Source organism: Sycon ciliatum, chromosome 8, assembly GCF_964019385.1.
Source record: "Sycon ciliatum chromosome 8, ocSycCili1.1, whole genome shotgun sequence".
NCBI classification, from domain to species: domain Eukaryota; kingdom Metazoa; phylum Porifera; class Calcarea; order Leucosolenida; family Sycettidae; genus Sycon; species Sycon ciliatum.
The window spans coordinates 5,571,550-5,596,650 of record NC_088650.1 but is presented as its reverse complement, the minus strand read 5'-3'; the positions used below and the strand labels follow the sequence as shown (position 1 = coordinate 5,596,650).

Genomic DNA, 25,101 nt, shown 5'->3' with positions numbered 1-25,101 from the left:
GAAAGGCGAATTTATTACCGGAAATCGGAAATTTTAGAGAACAAGGCGAACTATCAAAGTCCCTGCCCGCAAACGTAGAAGGTAAACGACAAAGCGTGAGTTCTTTTTCTCTTCGCGCCGCTTTTGACTGCCTGCCCCCATCGACTTTGAATGTCCTGACTTCCTGCTCGCCGTTGGCCAGATCGCGCTAGAACCAGTTGACCCTAGCCGAGTTTCTGTCGCTTGTAGACTGTAGTGTGTAGATCTACGATTGTGCTAGATTTGCAACAGATAGGGTCCGCGAGTCGTAAAATACCGGTATTTTAGGAATCCATTGTCAGTAACTGTTAATGTTTGAGACATTTTTCAGCCAGGTCAGACTGGACCCGGTGTTATCTGTTCAGCCAGGTCGTGCAGTTCCCCAGCCGGGCGCGTGACCCGGCTGACCCGGCTCTCCAGCAGGCCCTGGGTATTCCGGCTGGTGCTCAACTGACCAAACGGATGCACAGGGTCTGAGTCTTGACAACCTCTTCTCATGCTATAATTTGACCCAATCGGTAACCTTTCCCACCCACCTCCGCTCGAATGGACTTGGCAGCTGTCTAGACCTTATCGCGAGCAACATCCCTAACCAACTCAACCACATTCAACACCTGGCTCCTCTTGGCGCATCAGACCATGCCGTCCTGCTGGCTGAGTTCTCCTCCTCAAAGTCTTCCCCCACAGCAGCCAGCACCTGTCGTAGCCCACCATCCACGCAAAAATACAATGTCCTGAGTGCCACGGATAACATGTGGAATGCCATGAATGTTTTTCTCGTAGATGTACCCTGGTCTCAGGTCCTTGCCTCCCACTGCATCGACACGGCTGTCTCCGCATTCACTGACATCCTTGAAGGTGCCTTGGACCTATAATATAGGAAGATCCTCACCTCCTCGTCGGAAATCACGCCACAAACCCTGCCCCTGGATGACTCCATCACTGAAAGCAGCTATTAAAGTCAAGAGCGATCTCTACAGCATCTACCGGAAATACCCATCCCCTACAAATTTCAACAAATACAAACACCAACGTAACTATGTAAAATGCCTTTCCAGATCCTGCCATCGCTGCTACATCCGCAACCTCCGTGCTACGATATCTCCCACAAACCCTCGCCTCCCATCCCTCCCTGTGCTCATTCGTCAACTGCGAAATCCTACCAGCGCCCGGGTCATACCTTCGAAGATGGTGGGCCCCAATGGTCGAACAAGCACCTCTCCGGCATCCATTGGTAACTTATTGAACCGCCACTTCGTCAGTGCTGGCTTACAGGTTGACCCCGATGCTCCTATTCCCACTATTTCCTCCCTACCTCCACCAGCAACTACATTGCACTCCCTGATCATCACCTCATCGACTGTTCACAAGTATATTGCAAGACTGCCTCTGAACAAATCCCCCGGAGCTGATAGGATCACCAATGCGATCCTCAGGAAACTGAGCTACTCAATTGCCCGCCCACTCTCCATTCTTTTTAACCTTTCCCTCTCCTCCGGCACATTCCCGTCACGATGGAAGTCAGCCACTGTCATTCCAGTGTACAAAAATAAAGGCGACAAGAACAACCCGTCTAATTACCGACCAATCTCCCTCCTGTCCTGCGTCTCCAAACTGCTAGAGAGAATAGTGTACGACCGCTTGTACGACCATATCTCCCCTGTTCTTCACCCCGCACAATCTGGCTTCCGCCGTAAGGACAACACATCCCTGCAATTGTCCCGCATAATCCAAGACCTCTGCTCCCTAAAAGACCAGCGGCAGGTTTCCTGCATCTGTTTCTTCGACCTCTCCAAGGCCTTCGACACCGTGTGGCACAAGGGCCTGATCGCCAAACTTCGTGCCCATGGTGTCTCCGGCTCCCTACTCGCCTGGATAACTAGCTACCTCTTGGACCGAAATCAATGCGTCACAGTAAATGGAACCTTATCTGACCCCGAGTCTGTGACATCCGGAGTGCCCCAGGGCTCCATTTTAGGTCCCCTGCTCTTCCTCACATACGTTAATGACCCCCCCTATTCAATTCCCAATATTTCTTTGTTTGCAGATGATACCACTGTCCTTGCTTCCTCCCCATCTCACGCCACCCTGTACCCCAAAGTTCAGACCTGTATCAACGACATTGTTCACTGGATGAGCACTTGGTACCTTAAGCCAAATGTGACCAAAACCGAGCTCCTCCTTTTTCCCCCTCCCACAGATCCAGTGCCCATCTTCCACTTTCCCGATGATCCCGTCACCCTATCTCTGTAGCGCCCCACCATAAACACCTTGGCATTGTCATAGATTCCGCCCTCTCCTGGTCTCACCATGCTGATCATGTGTCGTCCAAAGTATGCCGATCTGTCGGCATAATGTCAAGTCACTTGTCCCATTTGCCCCAAAATTACCGGATTAATTTTTATAAATCATACATTCTTCCCCTCTTCACGTACGGCTTCCCTGCCTGGTCCACCATTAACAAAACCCACATAGGTAAATTAGAAGTTCTCCATCGCCGTATACTGCGCATCATATTTCGTACTGATCGTTATATCACAAATCTAGACTTGTATGCTGCTGCATCCACTACCACTCTGCAACATTACCTTGATGCTTCCAAGTGCACCCTGGCACATTCAATTTTTCTTGACAAGCACCCTGCTCATTTACAGTCCCTTAATTGGTTCAATTCAGGTGGCACCACCCGAAGCTGCGTTCGTCTCCCCCTAGCTAGGTCTACCCTATTCGTAAATTCCCCTTTCTTTTCCTCCTACTCCACGTGGCTCCAACTGCCTCCCAGTGTTAGACAAGCTCCAGATATGCCCAAATTCCGTACCCTCGTCAGACAGCACTTCAGTATCTCCCAGTAAACAAAGTCACAGTCACCACTTCCGCTGCATAGCTCGCTGAGCATCCCATTGCTTTTTAAGTTGCTAATCCCTTCCCACTTTGTGTACGTGCTCTTCATTTTCTTTTTTTCTCTTCTTCCGTGGTTGGTCTCACCCTCTCCTCAATTCAATTGGCTGTCTTGACATGCCACGAGGTGCAGAAATAAATAAATAAATAAATAAATAGTACCGGTATACATGTACATGACTGCACAATGACATGTTGTGTTCACGCCAAACCAGGTCAAATAAAAAACAACAACAAACCTAGCCGACGTCACGCCATGTCGATCCGAAGACGCCAAGGAGGCTTTACCACCGCGCAGGAGTTACTCTCAGTACAGGACTGTACACGTGGACGTGGTCTTTTCAAAAAATATTCCTAAATCCATATCGACAGCTAGCTTGTAGCTTGTAGCCGGTTTGATTGCTTTTATGTTGTGTCTGGTTTGATTTTGTCTTCCTTCTATTTCTTTGCTTTCCGGATCTAGTTGTAGCAAGAGTCTTAGACGTCGTTATCAAACATTAGCAGGGACCATTCATCTCACTTGGCGTGATTCAATCCGTACCCATCATAACTTTTAGTGTGAACGCATTCCACGGAGTTGAAGATGTTTATGTTTCTCATACAACTGCTTGGACTTGCAGTGTTCCTAGCGTCCATTGCTGTAGTCGTTCTTCTGGTTTTCTCGGATGGAGATCTTGTCCTGATGCGCAAGAAGCTGAGAAGAGAGTACTTTCGCGACCGTGTCGTGTGGGTAACTGGAGCATCGTCGGGAAGTGAGTTCACAAATATTTTGTATCCGAGAAAAATCTTTCCAGAATAGCATTTAATTACTGATTCCATTCGGACGAGTTAAGAAAGTTGAAAATAGTTGTGGCCATTGATACCTACGATCATGGTCTACATAATTAGAACGCGTACAGACTACAGATAGCGGAGTCGTCTGGTTCCATAGAATGCTCACAGGACCCCAAGCTAATGTCATGGACATAGAAATCCGGTCAAATGACCGGGGTCGCGGCGCCCTCAGTGCGTACGGAACGTTGCATGCAGTGCACTGGTTGATCGCATGCGTGCTCACGGCTGCATGGCCAGCGCCCTGGGGCCGCATGACCTCCACCGGATTTCCATGTCGACGACAGTACATGCTTGTATAATGATATTACACTAGCCACAGATTACTATGCATCTAGTTATTTATACCTAGCAGTTTCATGCCAGATGGAAATCCTCAGACAACGAGAAGGCTATCAGTTGTCTGAGGATCGCCATTGAGTTTGAAACCACGTTTCCTCTACCTGTGTCGATTACTTGAAATACCTACCATCTTGTTTGCCACCTCTTTCTATTTTTCATATCCCTTGTGGAAAATCCGTAATAATTATACTAGATCTGTGAATCCAAAAAAATCAAAAATCATCTGCAGTCGCTGTTTTAGTTAACTCGTCAATCAGTTCACACCAGCCAACACGGTTCAATCCAGCAAAGCGATTAGTCAATACATGCAATAAGAATAAATACAAGGAAAGGGTTCTGGATAATAAATAATCAGGACAATATGGATCTGGCCACCATTCTCGGGCTCTCTCTCTCTCTCTCTTGATCTCCTCGACCTTAATATGTACAATGTAGCTAAAACAAGTATCACATGAGACCTACGTCACTGGTCCAACACATGGCACTACTCCGGGCATGCCGAGTATGGGGAGAATGCGTACAGCAAGAACAGAGTACATGTCCTATGGGCCTGGCTATGCTTCTAGTTTACTGAAGGCTTATCAATGACTGAGACCAAACATACATTACATCATGAATCAGACACATTATTAGATACAGTTCAGTGGGACTACCACATTTCCCCCTTTTCAGAAAAAGACCAGCGGTCTACCGATAGCGACTTGGCGTTTGAGTCTTACGCTGCGGACGACTAGAAGCTGGTTGAACCGTACTAGGGGCTGCGGTAACGATGGCAGATGGCTGAGCACCGCGTTTGTGCAGTTCCTCGTGTACCTCGTCATCATCGTCATCTGTAGCCACATTATCGCCTGGCCGAAGCTGTACGGGCAGCGTGTGATAACCTCCTCGCAGCAGTAGATCACCCGGAGGTTTGCCGGTAGTCGTGTTGACGGCTGACCGAACTGCTCGGAGTGCCACACGAAGTGCGTCTTCTGTTCGTGTCTCGCCAGATTGTCCCATGTGTTGCTTCAATGTCCGGTGGAGACGTTCAAGTGGATGCTGCTGCGGCGTGTTGGGGACAGTGCACTCGTGACTGATTCCCCATGACTCGAGCTGTTTGCGGAATTCGTCGCTGCAGAACGGTGAACGGTTGTCGGCTATTAGGTGTCGTGGCATGCCAAACAGAGTGAATATTTGGCCCAGTGCCCCGATGAGGTCACTTGTCTTCTCGACTGGTAAACGTACAACTGCAGGATATCGGCTGTATAAATCCAGAAGAGTTAGGAAAGCGCTCTGCTGGTAATACAACGCGTCAATAGCGACGGTGTGCCAGGCATGAGGAGGTAGTGATGCTGGGCGATGAGCACCAGCTGGAATATCAGTGGCTGAAATCGACATTGCCAGAAGACCTAACTGGATGGACGCCTGTTCTCCTAATAGCGCGGGCACCGCGCACTGTGTGTCATTGACTACAAAGATAGCCCCACTGGCTGAAGTGGGCATGGCGGCAGTGACAAGACGTACCCCGATGGGAGCGCCGACTTAGGGATAATGGAAACCCTGCTGGCAGAGTCCACTCTTAGCGACAATGTGTGTCGGCTGTCCAATGTTACCTGCCTCAGAGGAAGCGTGAAGCCGGTCTTCTCTGCCTGCACCCCGAAGGTTTCATAGGACTCTGGTGTCTGGGCGGACTGTACGGCGGGTGATGCTGCACCAGTTCGGAGCGACGATACGGCAGGTGCGGTCCGATTCTTTTGCGCTGATGCTGCGTTCGGCAACTGGGTCTGGGCGCTGCGGTCCGCTCGACCAAAGTCGGAACGGCACACAGACGAGAAGTGTCCCTTACGTCCACACTTGGCACAGAACATATGGACCGCTGGCCAGTGCGGCTTGCCTGGAACGTGCTTCTCCCCACAATATCCACAGCCTAATGTTGGCAATGTTGTGTGTCGGCGTTGATGGATAGCGGCATAGCTCACCTCCAGTACTGGAGGGTTGTTAGCACAGTCCTCCGCTAATACTACTGCCTGCGCCTTGGCTGCGGCGGAGCTCAAGTCCTGCGCATCGTGCTCCAAGACACTCTTTCGGGCACTGGCAGAGCCGAGTCCCCGTGCAAACAGGTGGACTCCCACAACTCCCAGTAGGTCCTCGGCACTACGATTACTGGTCAGGTTACAAACCCTCATGTCCTTTTGCACCCGCAGCCGAAAGGCCTGTACTGTCTCCCCAGGACGTTGTTCGACTGCAAACAATTCCGCCAAACGGGACGCTGCACTCTGCTTCGAGCCGAAATACTCTTGGAACAATTTGATAAGGTCGTTGTAGGGATTGGTTGAAGTAGTTGGCACTGTCGGGTAGCTCTGCCATAAATAGTGGCTTGCTGACTCGCCTAAATTGGCAGCTTCTGCCAAATACTGCTTCGACTGATCCTTCACTTCGTGGAGTGCAAAGCCAATCTCCAACTGACTACGCCAAGTAAGGAAATGATCGTTTCTCAGCTCGTAGTCCAGGTCAAGGCGGGTGCCGACTTTTACTTTTGCTGCCATTTCCCACGTGCGTGGTGAAAACTACAAACTTCAACGAGTGACTTATTTTCTGAAAGGAATCCTGTTCACTGCGCCAATGTTTTAGTCAACTCATCAATCAGTTCACACCAGCCAACACGGTTCAATCCAGCAAAGCGATTAGTCAATACATGCAATAAGAATAAATACAAGGAAAGGTTTCTGGATAATAGGTAATCAGGACAATATGGATCTGGCCGCCATTCTCGGGCTCTCTCTCTTGATCTCCTCGACCTTAATATGTGCAATGTAGCTAAAACAAGTATCACATGAGACCTACGTCACTGGTCCAACACATGGCACTACTCCGGGCATGCCGAGTATGGGGAGAATGCGTACAGCAAGAACAGAGTACATGCTCTATGGCTATGCTTCTAGTTTACTGAAGGCTTATCAATGACTGAGACCAAACATACATTACATCATGAATCATACACATTATTAGATACAGTTCAGTGGGACTACCACAGCTTAAATCATGTTAGCAATTTTTAATACAATAAACATTGTCACAGCATGGTGATTTGTTGAAGTAATCCATTGTTTTTACTTGAGTAGAGTAGTTCCACCGGTTGTCAAGATGTGGTAACAGGCTTGCATGAGGCTTGACTGATTTTGTGCTTTTCTTGCTGTTGAATGTAGTTGGGGAGGCTATTGCCAGGTCCCTGTCTCGAATTGGCGCCAAGGTGATATTGTCCTCTCGCACAGAGAGCAAGCTAGAAGCAGTGCGACAATCACTGGACCATCCAGATAATGCCAAGTAAGCTATTTAGTATTTACTTGATGAACTTTCCTGAAGGGACAAGCTACATAATATGGCACATCTCATCTTTGGCTACTATTGTGCGTTGCTTCGCCTGACACCTGATCATGGGGTGGTGGCGCCCTACGGAAGCGGAAGGCGGTTCTTGACCCACCCTGTACGCGTACCCGTGCATTAAAAAAAATATTACTACCAAAGTTTCTAACAGTCAGACGTGCACAAGGTAGCACCAGACTGACATCCACTGTGACTTGGAATGTAGCTTGTGTTCGGCTTGATGCCGCCTACCTTCCCCTCTTTGGACTTATCATTACAGCAATACCAAAGTTTCTACTTCTAAAATGCTGATTTGCCAAGAGCAAATAGTGAATGCTAGACTTTTTGCTGGTACTGACGACAACACAGATGTCTTGAGGTTGTCATGATTCAGCAGCGAATAACTCTCAATTCCACCTACCAAACAAGTTGATATACTCTGTATGAAGTCCTCTCACTCAAGACAATCTTGGCAGCCATGAGCTGGTCTATATTTTCAGCGGAGAGGTTCCTGACGAAATCAAATTACTGCTGCTGATCCCTTGCTATTCATTTCACCATGCAACCCTACAGTTGATTTGCAGTGGGAGGATAGAGAAGTCGTGATTTGGAAGGAGCAGTTTAACTCTTTTGGAGCTGCATTGCACACTACATACATGGGAGCACTCAATCGGGCCTAGTTGGGGATCGAACTCAAGATCCTAATCTTTTGAAGTAGGCTGTAGCACTGACATGGTGGTGGAAATCTCACAACTAGTATTCACACTGCAGCATTGTTTTCGAACTGGTCTTGCAGCGATTTTCTTCATGTATTCTGACCAGTGTAGAAAGGTTAATGAACTGGTTATCATCAGGACAGAAGGACAGTGGTCGAGGAAGGGGAAAACCCAGTCAAAAGTCGAGCTCCACTTTGTTTACTCCATTGTGGGTTTCTCTCCATGTGCGTGGTGTTTGTTCTAGGGTGCTTGTGATGGATGTTGCGAACACCGACGGGATGGAGAAGTACGTGTCTGAGGCTATCGGCCTGTTCGGTCATGTGGACATGCTGGTTAACAATGCTGGCGTAGCACAGAGGGGCCTCTACTCGCAGTTTACACTGGACACCCAGCGGCGCCTGTTCGAAGTGGACTTCTTCGGGCAGATCACACTGACCAAGGCGCTGCTTCCACGTGAGTAGCGCTGCTGTAAGATGCTGCCGATGGTTTCGTGAAGATGTGATTGCCGTTCGATCCTCCCCTCTTTGCGTCGATACCGTAGTTGGCTATCGGGTATACACACACGATGGAGTCGGTGTGTGTATGTGTGTGTGTGTGTGTGTGTGTGTGTGTGTGTGTGTGTGTGTGTGTGTGTGTGTGTGTGTGTGTGTGTGTGTGTGTGTGTGTGTGTGTAACACGTGACCTACATGGCAGTGTCTACCAGGACCAGGACCGGGTGTGTGTGTGTGTGTGTGTATGTGTGTGTGTGTGCGTGTGTATGTGTGTGTGCGTGCGTGTGTGTGTGTGTGTGTGTGTGTGAAACTGTTTTGTCTTGTCCAAGTTGAGCCCTCACAGGGCAGTGCTATGTCCAAGCAACACATGCTGATATTTAAATCATGTCTTTACTAGCTCCGACGTGCTGACATGGTGGCTGTCAGTACCAAGAGCGCATGAAAACCAGAGTATGCAGCTGAAGTGGATTGGCGTCACGTGCCAGTTCCCGAGTAAGATCATTCGCGTTATGCATTGCAGGCATGAAGCATTCAGGCTTGCTCGTGTCTGCAACTCAGTTGTATGCAAAATGCTGGCTGTTTGTTTGCCTCGCCTCAACTACCGTATTTTCCGGAGTATATACCGCACTTTAAACACCAATATTTCCGTCCCAATAAGTCGGTGGTGCGTCTTAGACCATGATGGAGAAACTAATGGTGATAAAAGGGTAGATGTCTATTTCGTGACTAAACGTCTGGGTGTGGCTGACACTCCGTAAAATACGGTATTGTGTGTGTGTGTGTGTGTGTGTGTGTGTTTGTGTTTGTGTTCTCCCGCGTGTAGATTTCGTGCAACGTGGCGGGGGTCACATCGCTAACGTCTCGTCCATTGCCGGAAAGGTGGGCAGTGCCGGACGCACCATCTACTGTGGCGCTAAGTTTGCGCTCATTGGCTACATGGACGCACTGCGCATGGAGGTAAGGATTCAGTGGCGTAGACCAACTGGTTTCTAGGCCAACTGGTGTAGGGCACACCTGGCATTCATGTGATTCCGAACAATTTCCACAAAAATAATTACTTACAATTGTGGACAAGTAAAAAGGACCAAGGAACTACAAGTTACGCTATAATGTCCACTAACACCACCAGTTACTAAACAGTCAGCTCATGCGATAACTTGGAAAGTTCTAAGCTATAGAAATAACATAAGGAGGGGAAGGCGAGCACAACCAAGATAAGCACGAGCTGAAACTTGTAGTTCCTTGACCCTTTTATTTTCTATAAATTAATCCTTGGCTCTCCATCCGGGTCCATTCTTACAACTGTGGGCTGGTGATACTTCCTCCGTGTCATTAAAATTGTCGCTTCCCAGAGCGATTTTTCGAATTTATTTTGTCTACTCGAAGGGCAAAGAAATCAGCTAGAAATAGGCAGAGCATTGTCGACGCACCAAGCTTTAGTTTGTGGTCTCCCGCTTCGCTGCACTTGCAGCTTAGGTCGATGTCTTCATCAGAGTTTGAGGCAGACCCTTCAGCACTCAACAATACACTGAACAAGATGCGCGTTCAAATTCAGGTCAAGATACTTCGTTTTCAAGCGATCCATGCCTCCAGGTGGCAGGCGATGAAGGCAAGCTAGCATTCTTCAAGTACACTGTAGTCACCTTCCAGCAGGCTAGGGTAAGCAGTTCCGCACCTTTTTTCCTTGGCAAGCGCTTCGCTGATTTTGTTGGTGTTTTCAGACCTGCTACCTTCGCAGCAACATGCGCCACAAGTAGCGCATTTTAGGAATTTGTGAACACTTTGTTCTTACCATCGTCCACTTCAGCATTTCATATTCAGGAGAGATACCAGGATTCTTATACCCGAGCTTGCAGTCTTGATAAATGCCCACGCGAACGATGTGGGACGGCACGAACTCCAGAAAAACGATATGCGCTCTGGGGCGGAATAGTGCGGATCGCGAAGAATTTGCTTGGTGCGGAATAGGGCTCCGACAGAGTCCGAGACCACCACGGCTTCAGTAACAAGTAGACATTGCGCAGGAAGGGTCGCACCAATGTTCGAACACAGAAAACAGCGATTCCGAAAGTCTGACTCAGACGAGCCAAGTCACAAACATTGCGATTCGCGACACAAACATTGCGATGCGCGAATCGACAATTTTAATGACGCGGAGGAAGTACATCTAAGCATTCAGAGTCTAGACAGTCGGGGAACCACTTAGACAGTAAGCCTGGCTATGTTCGTTTTCGGCCCGATTAGGCCTAGCTATGTCCGTTTTCGGTCTGATTAGGCCTGGCTTCGTCCCTTTTTCGCACAATTAGGCCTGGCTTCGTCCCTTTTTCGTACAATTAGGCCTGGCTTTGTCCCTTTCGGCCCGATTAGGCCTGGCTACATCCCTTTTCGGCCCAATTACCACACTTATCCTTGTCTTGCAGTCTTACCTCAATGGGTGCCCTTGGGTAACAGTAAGAATAAAAATCCCTGTACCTGCTCCTGGCGAGCAAAAGCTAATCAAGCTAAGTTCATGCTGACTAACAAAAACACCTTCCGACGAATGGAAATACATGTAGAGAGCTATCAACGCCGCCGACAAACAGCACGGGCATAGAGTCACAAGAGCCTTACGAACAATGCTCCAGACCAGTTCTGACCACGCCATGTAAAAGTAAGGTTACTAGTTTAAACTCGCTCACTTGACACTACAAATGAAACGCTCTCTCCTGGACTAACTAAGATCTGATGGGAAACCCTCGTCGTGGGCCAGCTTCATAATTTCAAAATACCGCTGCAATGTAGGGAGTAGTATTATACTCCCTGCTGTGTTCGGAGTACGGTGTAAGAGTTAGAATAAGGATGTGCAGTTGGATGGCAAGTGAAGTGTGTTTCTAAAAGTGGATAGCGTGTAGAGTACATGGGCTAGCTGTACGTGATACATGAATATTAATTCCCGTAGCTATGCAGAAGACGTTACTTCAGTAACGTCTGGCGCTAGCCAGGGTCCACACAGCTTTAATTCCCGTAGCTATGCAGAAGACGTTACTTCAGTAACGTCTGGCGCTAGCCAGGGTCCACACAGCTTTAATTTGGTATTTGTTTGTTTGTGTGTTTGTTTGTTTGTTTGTTTGTTTGTGTCACGCCTGGCGCTATCCGTATCTGACGGCAAAAAAGCATAGGATGTTATAATTTTTTCAATTCTCCTTTTTTTTCAGGCATATCCTGGGATTCGAACCCGCACTATCGCCCTACATGCATTCCCCCATACACTTCGCATTCATACCCATTCTTCCAAGTTGCTTCACGTTAATCTTGCGTTTGAAAGCCCTATTTGAATATTGCGGGCAGCTAGACGGTGTCGTATTACCCTCGATCGTACCTGTCCCGTACCTATTCCCTACCGTACCGTGCCATCAAAGATGGCTGGCCACAATGCATATTGAAATAGGGCTTTCAAATGCAAGATCACAATGTGAAACAACTTGGAAGAATTAGTATGTATGCGAAGTGTATCGGGGGCTGCATGCAGGGCGCGCGATAGTGCGGGTTCGAATCCCAGGTTTAAAAAAAAGGATTTTTTTAAAGAAAACATTCCTATGCTTTTTTTTTGTCTAGGTCATCAAGGCAAAAAAGCATAGCGCAGGGCCCTGAGCTTCCAAGCTCTCTCGTTTTGTGTTTGTTTGTTTGTTTGTTTGTGTCGCGCCTGGCTCTATCCCGTATCTGTCCCGTACCGTACCGTACCAGCAAAGACAGCTGGCCACAATATTTTTGTTTGTTTGTGCCATCGACATGCCTAGCCGCGCCTGGCGCTATCCCGTACCTGTCCCGTACCATCAAGAGTACGGTACCATCAAGAGAATGAGTATATATGCGAAGTGTATCGGGGGAATGCATTCAGTGCAGTAACATTTTGTGTGGATTTGTGTGCGAGGCCGAGATCCCACTAGCAGGCTGGCTGGGCCGCCTGTCGACCAGCCCGGGAATCGCATGTAGGCCGATAGCATCATAATTAACGTATATACAGTCATGTAGATGTATAGCAGGGAGTCATATTATGTAAACGACTCCCTGCTGTATGGGGAGATTTTCTGGAAAGAAATACGAAGTAGGGAGACGAGTAAATGCAATCAGAATGGATGTTAGTTGCTGTCAGTATAATAATAATTAGTGCTGAAACGATTACGTTTTTTCCTTAGTGGCTTAGCTGATACCATAACGATCGGCTTATCGGCTAAACGATTATTACAGTAACTACATCAGTACATCAGTGGAGGCAGGTACAGTTGGTTGGTCTAAGACCATGATTGAGAAACGAGAGGTACCAGGTTCAAGGCCTGCTAGGAAGCGGAAGGATTTTTTCCAACCGTGCTGCGACCCACAGTTACTTGGGAACTCGTGGCCTGGCATGAGTAATACATGGATGCGGCAATGGGATTGAGGCCTTTGGCCTAGGCTATGGTTGGTGGATCTGATCTATCCTCCCCCACCGTTTAGGAGCCGCATCTGACGCCTGATCATGGGGTGGTGGCGTCCCACGGAAGCGGAAAGGTGGTTCTTGACCAGGGAGTTGTACGTCTCCTTGTTCTTGACCTGCCCGGTACGCGAACCTGTCGAATTTATTTATTTATTTGTACATGTACATTCTGTGAATTTCAAAAAAATACCAGTCCTACATCGCCAACGACGGAAAGCGGGCGCATAGATCCAATGATCCCGCAACAAGTCTGTCAGCTGTTCGGACTGACCAGACGAATACAGACAAGACAGAGGCAACTCACTGGTTGCAAACCAAGAGCTGATGGTGCCTTTCGCCTGTGACTTCGCTGACTCCGACGATGAAGTCAGAGAAACCGCCCAGGGGTGCAGATCGGCGGATTTCGACGGATGAGCTGACTTGAGGCGCACCAAAAAGTAACTACAGTCAAATCTGTCGTAAGCGACCGCCCCTTGGTGCAAGAAAAAGCGGTCGCTTACGCCAGATGGTCTCTTACGGCAGATGTATGGTAAATCCGGCATACCATATATATGCTTCCATGTACTCAAATCGACGAGAATAATGTGATTTTTAATATCATTAATTTTATTGGATATTCAACGACGACCATACCCGTATAGTACGCGTATGCGACACGGCAGTAGATCGACACTGCCTGGACTTGAGAGCTACAGCACAGCCTCAGTACACATGGTACAGGCCAGGCGCCAGTCGATCGCACTTGCAAGACAGCGCATTTTCACACTTTGCAGTTGACAGCGCACTGGCAAGTACAGTTTCGCACCTGACTGAACCTGGGTCGCGGTCGCTTACAGCAGATTTGAATGCAGCCACCGTGCATGAAATCGCGGTCGCTGGTCGCGCACAGCAGATGGTCGCTCTGGACAGATCAGTTTGTATGTGAAACCGTCGGTGCACGGAAAATCGGTCGCTAACGGTAGATGGTCGCCTACAGCAGAGGTCGCTAACGGCAGATTTGACTGTAGTTGCTTTTCCTGTCTATGCTCAAAATAGGCCCAGACGGCAGGCCTAGCTCGTCGTCGAGCAAACTGGTTCTGGAACCATCGACAGAACGGAAACCATGAAACTGAAGACCACTTTACTGTCTTTAGCTCAAGACTACTCCCACGTGGCGGGAACTCCAACCCCTGCAGCTAGTGTAGTCTGTAGACACATACCGAGCCTGCCCGTCCTGCATGCTGTATGTAAGAAAAGTAGTCAGCTGAAAAGACGGCAACGGTGATCGCGTCGATGTTTCTCAGGTCGCGCTTGTACTTTACACGTAAATCGATGTTGCAAGTGTACAGTCATGTACATATTCGTGTCGTACTCGCAACACTTTCGGTGCATGCACGCTTTGTGCGATCTCCAAAAGGGGGGAAATCCCGTACCGAGCGTAAGTACCATTCTACTCGTTTAGCCGATAAAATCGAAATAACCGTTCGATCTATTTCTTATCGAGTAAGTAACGAGTAATCGATATAATCGTTTCAGCACTAATAATAATAATAATATTAACTGGTTTGAGGGAAAGAGACAAACGGGAAAAGTCTGAAGAAAAAATTGACTGTCACCACCAGGACTCGAACCAGGGACTTTCGCTTGTAGCCAGCGATGCTCTAACCACTGAGCTATGGTGTAGTCGTCATCCCAGCAGAGGCCGTTCAACATTTTCTTCAGACTTCATAATAATAATAATAATAATAATAATAATAATAATAAGAAGAAGAAGAAGAAGAACGCCCGTGATCGGCACAGTCAGCGCCGGTCCCAGGAAACGTCAGGACATACATCCCGTCGACTCCAGAACGCCCGTGATCGGCAGAGTCAGCGCCGGTCCCATAGCTATGCAGAAGACGTTACTTCAGTAACTCATTGAAACGTTTTTGCAATACAATGATGTAGCTAATCAAAGGAAAAAGCATTTCCATCAGTTCAAACAACATGCACGATGAGCTAGGCAACAAAGCATAGCGCAGGGCCCTGAGCTTCCAAGCTCTCTCGTTTGGTATTTGTGTGTTTGTTTGTTTGTTTGTGTGTTTGTGTCACGCCTGGCGCTATCCCGTATCTGTCCCGTACCGTACCATCAAACACAGCTGGCCACATACAAAATGTACAGCTGGCCGCAATATTCAAATAGGGCTTTCAAACACAAGATCATAACGTGAAGCAACTTGGAAGAATGGGTATGAATGCGAAGTGTATGGGGGAATGCATGTAGGGCGATAGTGCGGGTTCGAATCCCAGGATATGCCTGAAAAAAAATAGGAGAATTGAAAAAATTTATAACATCCCTATGCTTTTTTTGCCGTCATCAAGGCGGTAGACGGTGTCGTATTACCCTCGATCGTACCTGTCCCGTACCTATCCCGTACCGTACCGTACCATCAAAGACGGCTGGCCACAATGCATATTCAAATAGGGCTTTCAAATGCAAGATCATAACGTGAAGCAACTTGGAAGAATTAGTATGTATGCGAAGTGTATCGGGGGATGCATGCAGGGCGCGCGATAGTGCGGGTTCCAATCCCAGGTTATGTCTTTAAAAAAAAGGAATTTTTAGAATTTTTTAAAGAATTTATAACATCCCTATGCTTTTTTTGTCTAGGTCATCAAGGCAAAAAAGCATAGCGTAGGGCCCTGAGCTTCCAAGCTCTCTCGTTTGGGCTCAGAACTTGTAGTTGTTGTTATTGTTACTTTATTTTAAGTTGTAGTTCCTTGGTCCTTTTCTTTACTATAAATTAATTTGGGGTTCACCATACAGAGTAGGCAGAGTGAGTGTAAATGATTATGACGAAATGAGAGCGGAAGCCGACGGGAATGGGAGAAACAGTCTCTAAGATGATTGCCGTCACAACTCGCTGTAATATCGCAAACTCTGGCCTTTCATGTTGTGTATGCTGTGTAGCTACAAGGGCTGGAGGCGAACGTTGCCGTCACCAACATCTGCCCTGGCCCGGTGGCTACCAATGTGGATTCTAACGCCCTGAATGGTGATGGGACCAGGCATGGCCAGGCTGACAAGTTAATACAAGGAGGCATGAAGCCCGAGCGGTAAGACCTGGATATTCAGTCTTCATATTTTATGACGAGGAGTTCCGGTGGACACACCCATTCCCATAGCGCTGCAGATCCCAACCAGTTCCGTTATTGTACAGCGTGTTGGCCATTTTAATTCATTTTTGCTATTACCTGATGATGACCAAGTGCCGATACGTTGTGAAATAACGGAACTAGTTCACATCTGTAGCCCTACGAGAAGGGATGTGTCCACCCGAATTCCTTATTTCAGGGTAAAGCTACAGGAAACCTCAGGCCTTCCTCAGACTTCATACTTTGTAGCGTAGAAATTAGAGCACTCATTGTGTTCCCAACGATGACCGTCTGTTTGGTATATACATGTAAATGGGACCTCAAATCGAGAATTTCGTCTTCCCGAGAATACTGCTGAAAACTGGAGTAAATCGAGGTATCGTAAGTTCGATTATCTTGCACTCTCTGTAGCAAGTGTATGGTGAATTCTGCTTGATGTTGTCTTTCAGATGTGCTGAGCTGAGCTTGGTCGCAATGTCCAATCGTCTTCCAGAGGTAAGAATATTCTAGGTATAAACCGAGGTTTTAGATAAACTTCTTAGTTGGAAATGCATCATCAGCATGTAAAGACCGTGGCGGATTTCGTCTTAGGCCGTGGGAAATTATGGCACTCCAGGGCCAGTATAAAGACAGACAACTAATCTACTGGACTCAGATGGAGAGCCAAGGAGAGAGAGAGAGAGAGAGAGAGAGAGAGAGAGAGAGAGAGAGAGAGAGAGAGAGAGAGAGAGAGAGAGAGAGAGAGAGAGAGAGAGAGAGAGAGAGCCAATGACAGTCTTTGTTCTTCCTAGAAACTAATCAAATTGTTCAACTTTGTTTAGAGGCCGTCCGGGGTCACCGATTGTTTTTGAGAAACGAAAGGTTTTAGTATTTTTCAACCCCCACCCTTTCTGCAGGTAAAACGCAGTCCAACAAACAGGAAATGAAACTCCTAAAACCCACCCACCCCCACCCCCAAACGAAAACATTTCGTTTTGAAAATACTATTGGTAACCTTGGACGGCCCCTTACACGAGCGAATAATTTTAGTCTTTTCAGGTTGCTTGTGCTCTGGTATAAATGCACGAGTGCTTGCGGAATCAAGCCTCATCAGGTTTGAGCTTGTGATTTTTCAGTCACGCTTCGGTCCACTCAGACTTGATGAGAAGTCAGCTGGTTAGAAGGAAAGTCCGCAAGAAATGTACTAGCAATGCAAGCCTTCCTCTGCCTGCTGTTTGCCTTGAAATGGATCCCATCAACACGGGTGTCTAGTAATGGCCACTGTCTATGGTTATTCATTTACTCTATCCATGGCTCTGTGAGCAAAAGGAATTTATTCGTATTGAAATTTTTCAGATAAGACTCGGATTGAGAGCCAATGATTAAATTAAATTTGTTAGTGTTGGACACAAACAACAGATAACTTTAAAACCTTTGATCCTTCTTTTTTCACTGAAAATAATTCGTATTGAATAACTTATTTCTTGCAGTCCTGCTCTATTTTAAAGTTTTTTCAACCCCATCCCACCCATGCCCACTTCCTTTTTGGCGATGGTTATTTCATGACCCAAACGATGATTTTTTTTCCTGAATCAATTTATCATAATAACATTATGACAAATTGAATTCAAATACAGCATCCCTGTGAGACTTGTGTATGAGCGTACCGGTAGCTTGAAGCGTACACTGTGTTGTTCTGCCTTGACTCGACCAATGTGCGTCAAAGCCAGGAACCCACTACAGCCAAGGAAAAGAGGTCGACCAAAGGGTCCGTGCTTGACCCGCATGTCAGCTGGAGAGAATGTCTGTATGCAGAAGAATGTAGTGTATGAGATTAAGTGCAAGGAATGTCCAGAACAGTATGTCGGCGAGATCGGTCGCTTCCTTGACAAACGGCTTGAGGAACATAATGGTGAGGCGAGAAGGCAGACAAGAGACAAGCCATGGGGAGACCATTTCCGTACCTCCCACCCCTCCTCCCAGATTGCAATTTGGTATGTGGTAAGAGTGCATTCTCTGCAGTTGCCATTGTCGCCAGGGAACCAAATAGAGCCCGCCACCAACTATGTGAAGCCATCGAGATCCACGACACCAGGCCCCACGTTAGCACCAGCACCGGATGGGAACTATTGTACTTCCTCCGTATACAAAAACTTCGTGACTTTTTTTGAAGGCTGCGCATAGCTCTGGAATTGTTCCGTTTGACTTGGAATAACACTCGTGGCATTGTCTAACCTGTTTACAAGCTATATAAAAAGAAAAATGCAACTCAGACGAATGAGATTGAGTTTATTCAGAGTCTTCGTCGCTCCTGTCATTGTCACCTGACGACGCTGACTCTGCATCGCCAACAGTCGCTGCTTCCGCTCCCATTTCGTTCAGATTCTTTTCAGCTGCAATGATGATCCGACGCGGGACTTTGGCTACGTACTCTTCATTTCCAGAGCTGTGTACGAATCGGTGTCGACTATATTCAGTCGTTCCAACCCGCGACCTCCATTATGCCGTGAAACGAGTCGCTCAAGCACATCCACACCCTTCGCATTTTCTCGGCAGGAGAATCCTCCCAGCATTCTACAATGGCTTCGACGAGGTCCCTGCGATTCCCCTATGCGACAACGGAGGCGTCTGACTGGAGTGGAGAGAGGCGAAGAAAGCCAGGTCGTCGACATTCCGATCCGGAGTCTGCGCTGGTTGCACGACGACTGAAATGTTTCATCTTGCCGTGCGAGCGGAACCGATTTTTATGTTCTCACGCTGCGTATGGGGCCGCGCACCGCAAGTTCGAGCCTGGCCAGTTTCAGGGCGGCGAGTGCCGCGTGACTCCGTGTTCCAGCCGCGAGCTCCACTTCGTCAGTGGCGGATCCAGGGGGGGGGGGGGGGGGGGGGGGCAGGGGGCCTGGGCCCCCCCCTTTGAAAATTTCGACCTTGGTCTAGGATTACAGTACATGTACTAGTAGACTGTAGAATGAGCGCTCGAAATGACTTGGCGTGTCAAGTGGGTAACGCGTGCTGGGTACTTTTATACGTGTCCGGGGTCACGCACTAGCACTGTACTAGTCAGCGCGCTGTGTACAACTACTGTACGCACTGCGACCTGAGGAGTGAGGACACGGCCGCACTTCAAACATGTGAAAAACGTGCCAAAAATGCAGGGCCTGGTACATAGTGCAGCGATCGCGTTGGGCTGAAGTCCTGTATGATGCACGGTGCTGTCGACTCCGTCCTTCCTTTTTTCTTTTTCACTTGTCAGAAACTAAACGCTCTCTAGCTTTCTACTTCGCTTGTAGCCAACGGGTTACCTTCAGATATGCGATGAAGAGGAAAGCGTCTGACATCAGGTCGTTCTTCAGTGGACCGGTAGATAAGAGAGCTCGCGTTGAAGAGCCGTCCAAAGGTCCGTCGCGGCCGCTGTCGAGTGGAAATGTTCCAGTGCAGTTTGAAAATGTCGTGAGAATGGAATAAAACTAGGGACCGGCGGATTCTGCTCGAAAAGGTGGCATATTCTGCTCGAAAAGCAGTGAAATTGGCAGAACCATACAAACCTTATGGCGGGCAATTCCTCGAATTCTGCTCCATTTTTTATCCACATACCAAACATGCATGAAACTTACCAGAAATAGTACCGAATTCTGCCAATTTTTCTGCCGGCAGAATCCGCCGTACCCTAAATACAACAGCTCTTCACAACTTCAGGACTTTGTTGTTGTTGTATTAATTTTGTTGTTTGTTTTTTTTGGGGGGGGGGGGGGGGGGCGGATACCTTGGGCCCCCTCTTCGGCCAAGTCCTGGATCCGCCACTGCTTCGTCACGGTGTCAGTTTTGAGCAAGTAAGTGTTATTTTTTTGTCATTTGACTCGTGAGTTCCTGTCGGCAACGTCCACACACGCATGGCTTTCGTGGAGAATCTGTTCGAGATCAACCAAACCTACCTCAACATGAATGTGGGTTGTCGATGACAGCCTTTGGCGCGGTTCCTTGAGCAGTTTCTTGCTCAAAAACGCCGTTAAAAAAAGTCACGAAGTTTTGTATATGGAGGAAGTAGGAAAAAAAACAAATAATTATTTGGAGATCATCTGTTACTTTTGATAATAATTGAATTTCTTATTTTTCATTCGTGTTGGGTTTAATTATTCACTGTACTGATACATGGTGATGATTATGCTTTGCTTTGCCCGTAAAAGAGGCCTTTTCACACGTTAAAAAAATTGGACACTCACTATAATGGAATAGGCACAGAGCCGTCATCATTGAATACGAGTCACTTACACTTATGAAGTTTCTCTCACTGACATGCCTCTTGCTGTATGCAGATACGAGGTGTAACACATAGCTGTGAAATACAGGTGTTAGGAAGGTGACAATGACTCCATGTGACAATGTGCTTTGGTTCTGGTGTTGAACATCTCACCTACACCTTTGCCGCTCAAGTCACTGTATCTGTTATTCTTATGGCGCCAGATCATGCTGTGTTTGGCGGTAGGATTTTGTTCTCCGATATGTTTTGGTGCTGGCGTTGAATGTCTCACTTAAACCTCTGCCACTGAAGTTGATGTATTCTATTATTTTTGTAGCGCAAGATTATGCTGTTTTGGCAGTAGGACTTTGGCATAAAACTGCTCTTTTTTGGCCTGCATGGCATCATTGTTTCATTTCGTACCTGACGATGGCTATTTTGCCGAAACGTACGTTTGGGAATGGGTGTGTCCACCCAACGACTCTCTATAAATTGATTTCATTTGTCATAGTATTGTGATTGAGTGTTGCTCACCAGTGTCGCTCGGAGCCTTTTCCTACTTATTTAGCTGCGTGAAGCGTGCTGCAGGATTTTGAACTCTGACTGAAAAATTGTGTGTTTCTCCCTACGTGGGAGCTTACGCTATTCCTGCCGAATTGAATTCTCACTTGACTGACTCACGACTGCCATCCAGAGCACACGAGAAGTCCATCGAACCTTCCACTGGACAAACCTGCAAGAAAGCACGGCTCCCTGCTCAATACACAATGTTTTGGGGAATTCACCCCTCATCAATAGAGCTTGAGAAGGCTGAGGAAGATTGTGCCCCAAGAGCACCACTTATATAGTGCTCTCCAGGCACAAACATCAACAGGGATACAAGTACAAACTTACAGAGACGCTCCGTTTCCAGCGCGCCAAAGACCTCGTGAACACCAGATAGAAGCGTGAGTCAGTGTCGCTCATGGAGGTGCTGAAAAAACGCTGAGGACCGTTGGCCATTCACAGTGTTGCCTCCAAACCATCTAATTCACAAGCCCGCGCCGGGGACAACAATATGAAGAAGAGGTTGTTGCGACTTCGGCGATACTTGGGGAATTGTGTGTTGCTCCTTACGTGGGAGCTTGCGCTATTCCTGCCGACTTGAATTCTCACTTGACTGACGCACGACTGCCGTCGTTGCTCTGGATGGCAGTCGTGAGTCAGTCAAGTGAGAATGCAAGTCGGCAGGAATAGCGCAAGCTCCCACGTAGGGAGCAACACACAATTCCCCAAGTATCATTATTAGTACTTTCTGCTCCCCACTCTCATTCTTTTAAAATTCCGGAAATGCTGTAGTTTCACGACTCCGATTTTTAGGTTTTCTTTATGCGCTTCCATACTGTATGTGTGTGTATGTGTCTGTGTGTGTCTGTGTGTGTGTGTATGTGTCTGTGCTTGTGTGTATGCATGTGTTTGATCAACGCACAACTTGCTATACTGTAAAAGCCATTATTCTAACGAGGCGCATATATAACGATTTCCCAAAATTGACTAGTTTACGTGTACCAATGGTAACGATTTTCACTCATTCTCAACGCTCAATGGGACAGTATACGTATCGATTTCTGTATAACGATTTCTATTTTAACGACAAATTTCTCCTCGTTAACTCGTTAGAGTTAGCACTTCGTTTTTTATATGGCTTTTACAGTATTTGGTGTGTTCATTGTAGCCTTTCGCTTGACCATTTACTAGGGACTTCAATTGAAAAATCAAATTCGCGAGTTTTGCATAAAACGCTAGTTTTTCTAAACCGGGAAGAATCAAGAAACAACCTGTGAAAATTTGAACCCAAAATTCCAAGGCAATCTAGAGTTATAGTCGATTGAAGATCGGAAAACGGGGGAGAAAGTAGTCACAGAAGTAAATGCAAGTATGTATGGGAGCCGTGTGGTTTCCGTCCACCACTGCACTATCTGGTGCATGCATGGCGATACAGGATGTGTGCATGCATGCAGTGTGCACGCATGCCCTGCGCGCCGACTTGCACAAGTCACACGTTTTCACCGTCACCAGGTCACTGCTTCTACCAGTGTGCGCGCAGTTCACTCGATTTTTTCGTCTACCACCAGGAAATCGCCGTGGGCTGGTTTCTGTGATCATTTTCCTTCTACGGCGATAAAGCGCGAGCCTCAATGTTGTAGAATCCTCTTGGTTTAGGCTAATTCGAGGCCGCTGAACACGAAAATCGGGTGTTCCTCGCGAAGCCGAGTACGGATCTGGTCGAAATTAGTACTTCGAAGTGCACCCGCGCCAAGCGCGGAGGCATTATTTTTGGAAGCATGGCATGTGTGGCACCATTGGAAAGGTAATGACCTCAGCTACCTAAAAATAGCATCGACAAGGCCGAAAAGGCCGCGGGAGAAGATACTCGGGCCGCGAACTGCATCTCGAACTGCAGCCACGAGGCGCCCATTCACTTTGTACAGGCGAGCTGTGACTGCACTTTTCGCTTTTCAGTGACCGGAACTGAGCTCCCTACATTTACCCACAACCATCCATCCACCCATCCATCCACCGCACGCGAGCCTTGCTGTGCGTGTACACTTTTCAATAGTCTGAATGCTATGCTATTTCTATGTCTTCATCTGTGCCTAGGCCTGGATATGTCCACAGCCTCTTCTGATGGCTGGCTACCTTAGCCAGTACTGCCCGCACATCTGCTTCAAACTAGCAAAGAAAGTTGCTCCTAGAATGGTGAAGGAAGTCCAGCAGGCAACTGAAGGATCCAAGAAGGATAGCTAAAGTGGTGCTGTTTGTGTGGCACATTGCAGCAGTATCCGCTTTTCATGCGTTTCGGTGTCATCGTAGCGTCAGCAGATAATAATACTATGTGTACAGCTTGTTGCATGCTGCTGGCATATGTTCTTCCGTTTTCTTTTCTCCCTTTCTTCATTCTTTTGAAACGAAACATTTTTTTCTATATCTAGCTACAGAAGGAATGGTGCATTTTCATGTCAAAGTTCAACTTTGCACCTGTTCTTCTTTCTCTTCCTTTTCAGCATAGTGCAGCCGGGTGTGCTGACACGGGCAGAGGTCACTGAGAGGTGCCTTTGCATGCTGGTAGGTCATTTAGGTAATGAATTTTTGGTCAAGCCTTTGTGTTCAATTTTACACTTCAATTGAGTGTTTTACCTACGGTAGAGTTTTGCGTGTTTCTCACAATTATGCACCACTATCTATATATATAATCCTGAAGATGGGCCTGGCCCGAAAATTTGGATAGAATTTATTTTTTTATTTGGAAGAATTCGTTGCCGAGAGACCGTTTTGGGTGGTGGTGTATAAATGTGTGAAACATTAAGCGGCTATAGTGGAGTCTGCACACCCTGAGGAATAATTATTTGGGTTGTCTTTTTGGTTTGGTTCTTACTTAACGGTTCACACAATTGGCTTTGTGAACAAAACCTATATATAGCTATATCATGCTATTACTTGTACTCATATTTTACCTCGGATACTGAGCCAGTAATTATAATTATTTAAAATAGAAGAAATCACATGGAAACGAGTTATGAAGCAAATATCCTGTTATCGCACTTTCTGACTGCTTATTATCTTGTTACAGTCGTGGATAGTTGCTTCGTACATCGTTTCCATGTGATTTCTTCTAAGTAACTTTATAATTTGAGAAGAAGTAGCGACGACCCGGGCATTATGGAATCCAATACACCACACCACCACATTGCGCTCTTGGCCGATCCAAACTCTGCACTCACATCACCATCACCACAGCGAGGACAATTCCGGTATATAGATTGATATTGACAATGACCCTCCAGACAGCTGTTTCGCTCCTCCTGAGCTCATCAGTGGAGACATAATTATGATGTTGAATGAAAGAATAATAAGAATAAACTGATCTTTATAGGGCTAAACTGGCACAATTTCGCTCATTCTGCATAGAAACGTGGCATACCCTAAACTGACAAAACTTCAAAAGTGACAAAAATAATAACAAGGTCAGGTGATAACGAGGTCAGGTGATACCGACACGCGCTCATGCCATGGGCCATGGCTGGGACAGGAACATGTAGCTTACTAATACTAGTGTAAGTTTATTTTATGTAGTCCAAAACGATTTTTGCCGGCGAATATCGAATATGCAGTGCCCGCTGTCCATGTCCACGCAAGCTCATGTACACATGATCTACATGACATTGTACTTTCAAGATTTGCAGTCAGTGATCGACCTTGTTCCCGGGTACACTGTCAGTGTGACACTTTTCGAAAGCTCCAGCAATGACGTAACTTTACAGCTATCACCCGGACTACTCCTCCCGATCGATCGAGCAGACCTGCTGACTCGCCTAAATCAGTAAAATGACCAGCAGCTGTGCACTCTGGCGTTCAGCTGCGAGTCAGCAGGTCTGCTGCCCCGAACTTCAGTACTTGGAGGAAACCAAACTTGCCAGGTGACACTAGCTGGTCATCCTCCAGGTGGTTCATGATGCTCTAGTTAGCCATGATCTCATTGGCTAGATAGTATATGTAGATGTGATTCAGAGCAAGACGATTTGTTTATACAGTAAAACCTGTAACTAAAGACCGCCGTGACTAGCGACCAGCCTGGTACTACAGTAAAACCTGTAACTAAAGACCACCGTGACTAGCGACCAGCCTGGTACTACAGACCAC

The 25,101-nt window shown here is 47.2% G+C and overlaps 1 protein-coding gene across 1 annotated transcript; it reads left to right on the top strand.

Moving 5' to 3' along the window:
* The first annotated feature begins 3,286 nt into the window (after positions 1-3,286).
* LOC135822917 (dehydrogenase/reductase SDR family member 7-like) lies at positions 3,287-23,731 on the top strand. The gene is made up of 7 exons (XM_065335757.1): positions 3,287-3,668; positions 7,275-7,392; positions 8,392-8,600; positions 9,462-9,595; positions 16,021-16,166; positions 16,655-16,700; positions 23,062-23,731. The coding sequence occupies exons 1-7, from the start codon at positions 3,500-3,502 to the stop codon at positions 23,206-23,208; spliced, it is 969 nt and encodes a 322-aa protein (XP_065191829.1). The 5' UTR covers positions 3,287-3,499; the 3' UTR covers positions 23,209-23,731.
* The last annotated feature ends 1,370 nt before the right edge of the window (positions 23,732-25,101 follow it).

Excerpts from the sequence above, each read along its gene's own strand:
- LOC135822917 (XM_065335757.1), top strand. The coding sequence starts at position 3,500 with ATGTTTATGTTTCTCATACAACTGCTTGGACTTGCAGTGTTCCTAGCG. Across the intron at positions 16,167-16,654 it reads GGAGGCATGAAGCCCGAGCG|ATGTGCTGAGCTGAGCTTGG; the intron begins GTAAGACCTGGA and ends GTTGTCTTTCAG. Across the intron at positions 16,701-23,061 it reads TGTCCAATCGTCTTCCAGAG|GCCTGGATATGTCCACAGCC; the intron begins GTAAGAATATTC and ends ATCTGTGCCTAG.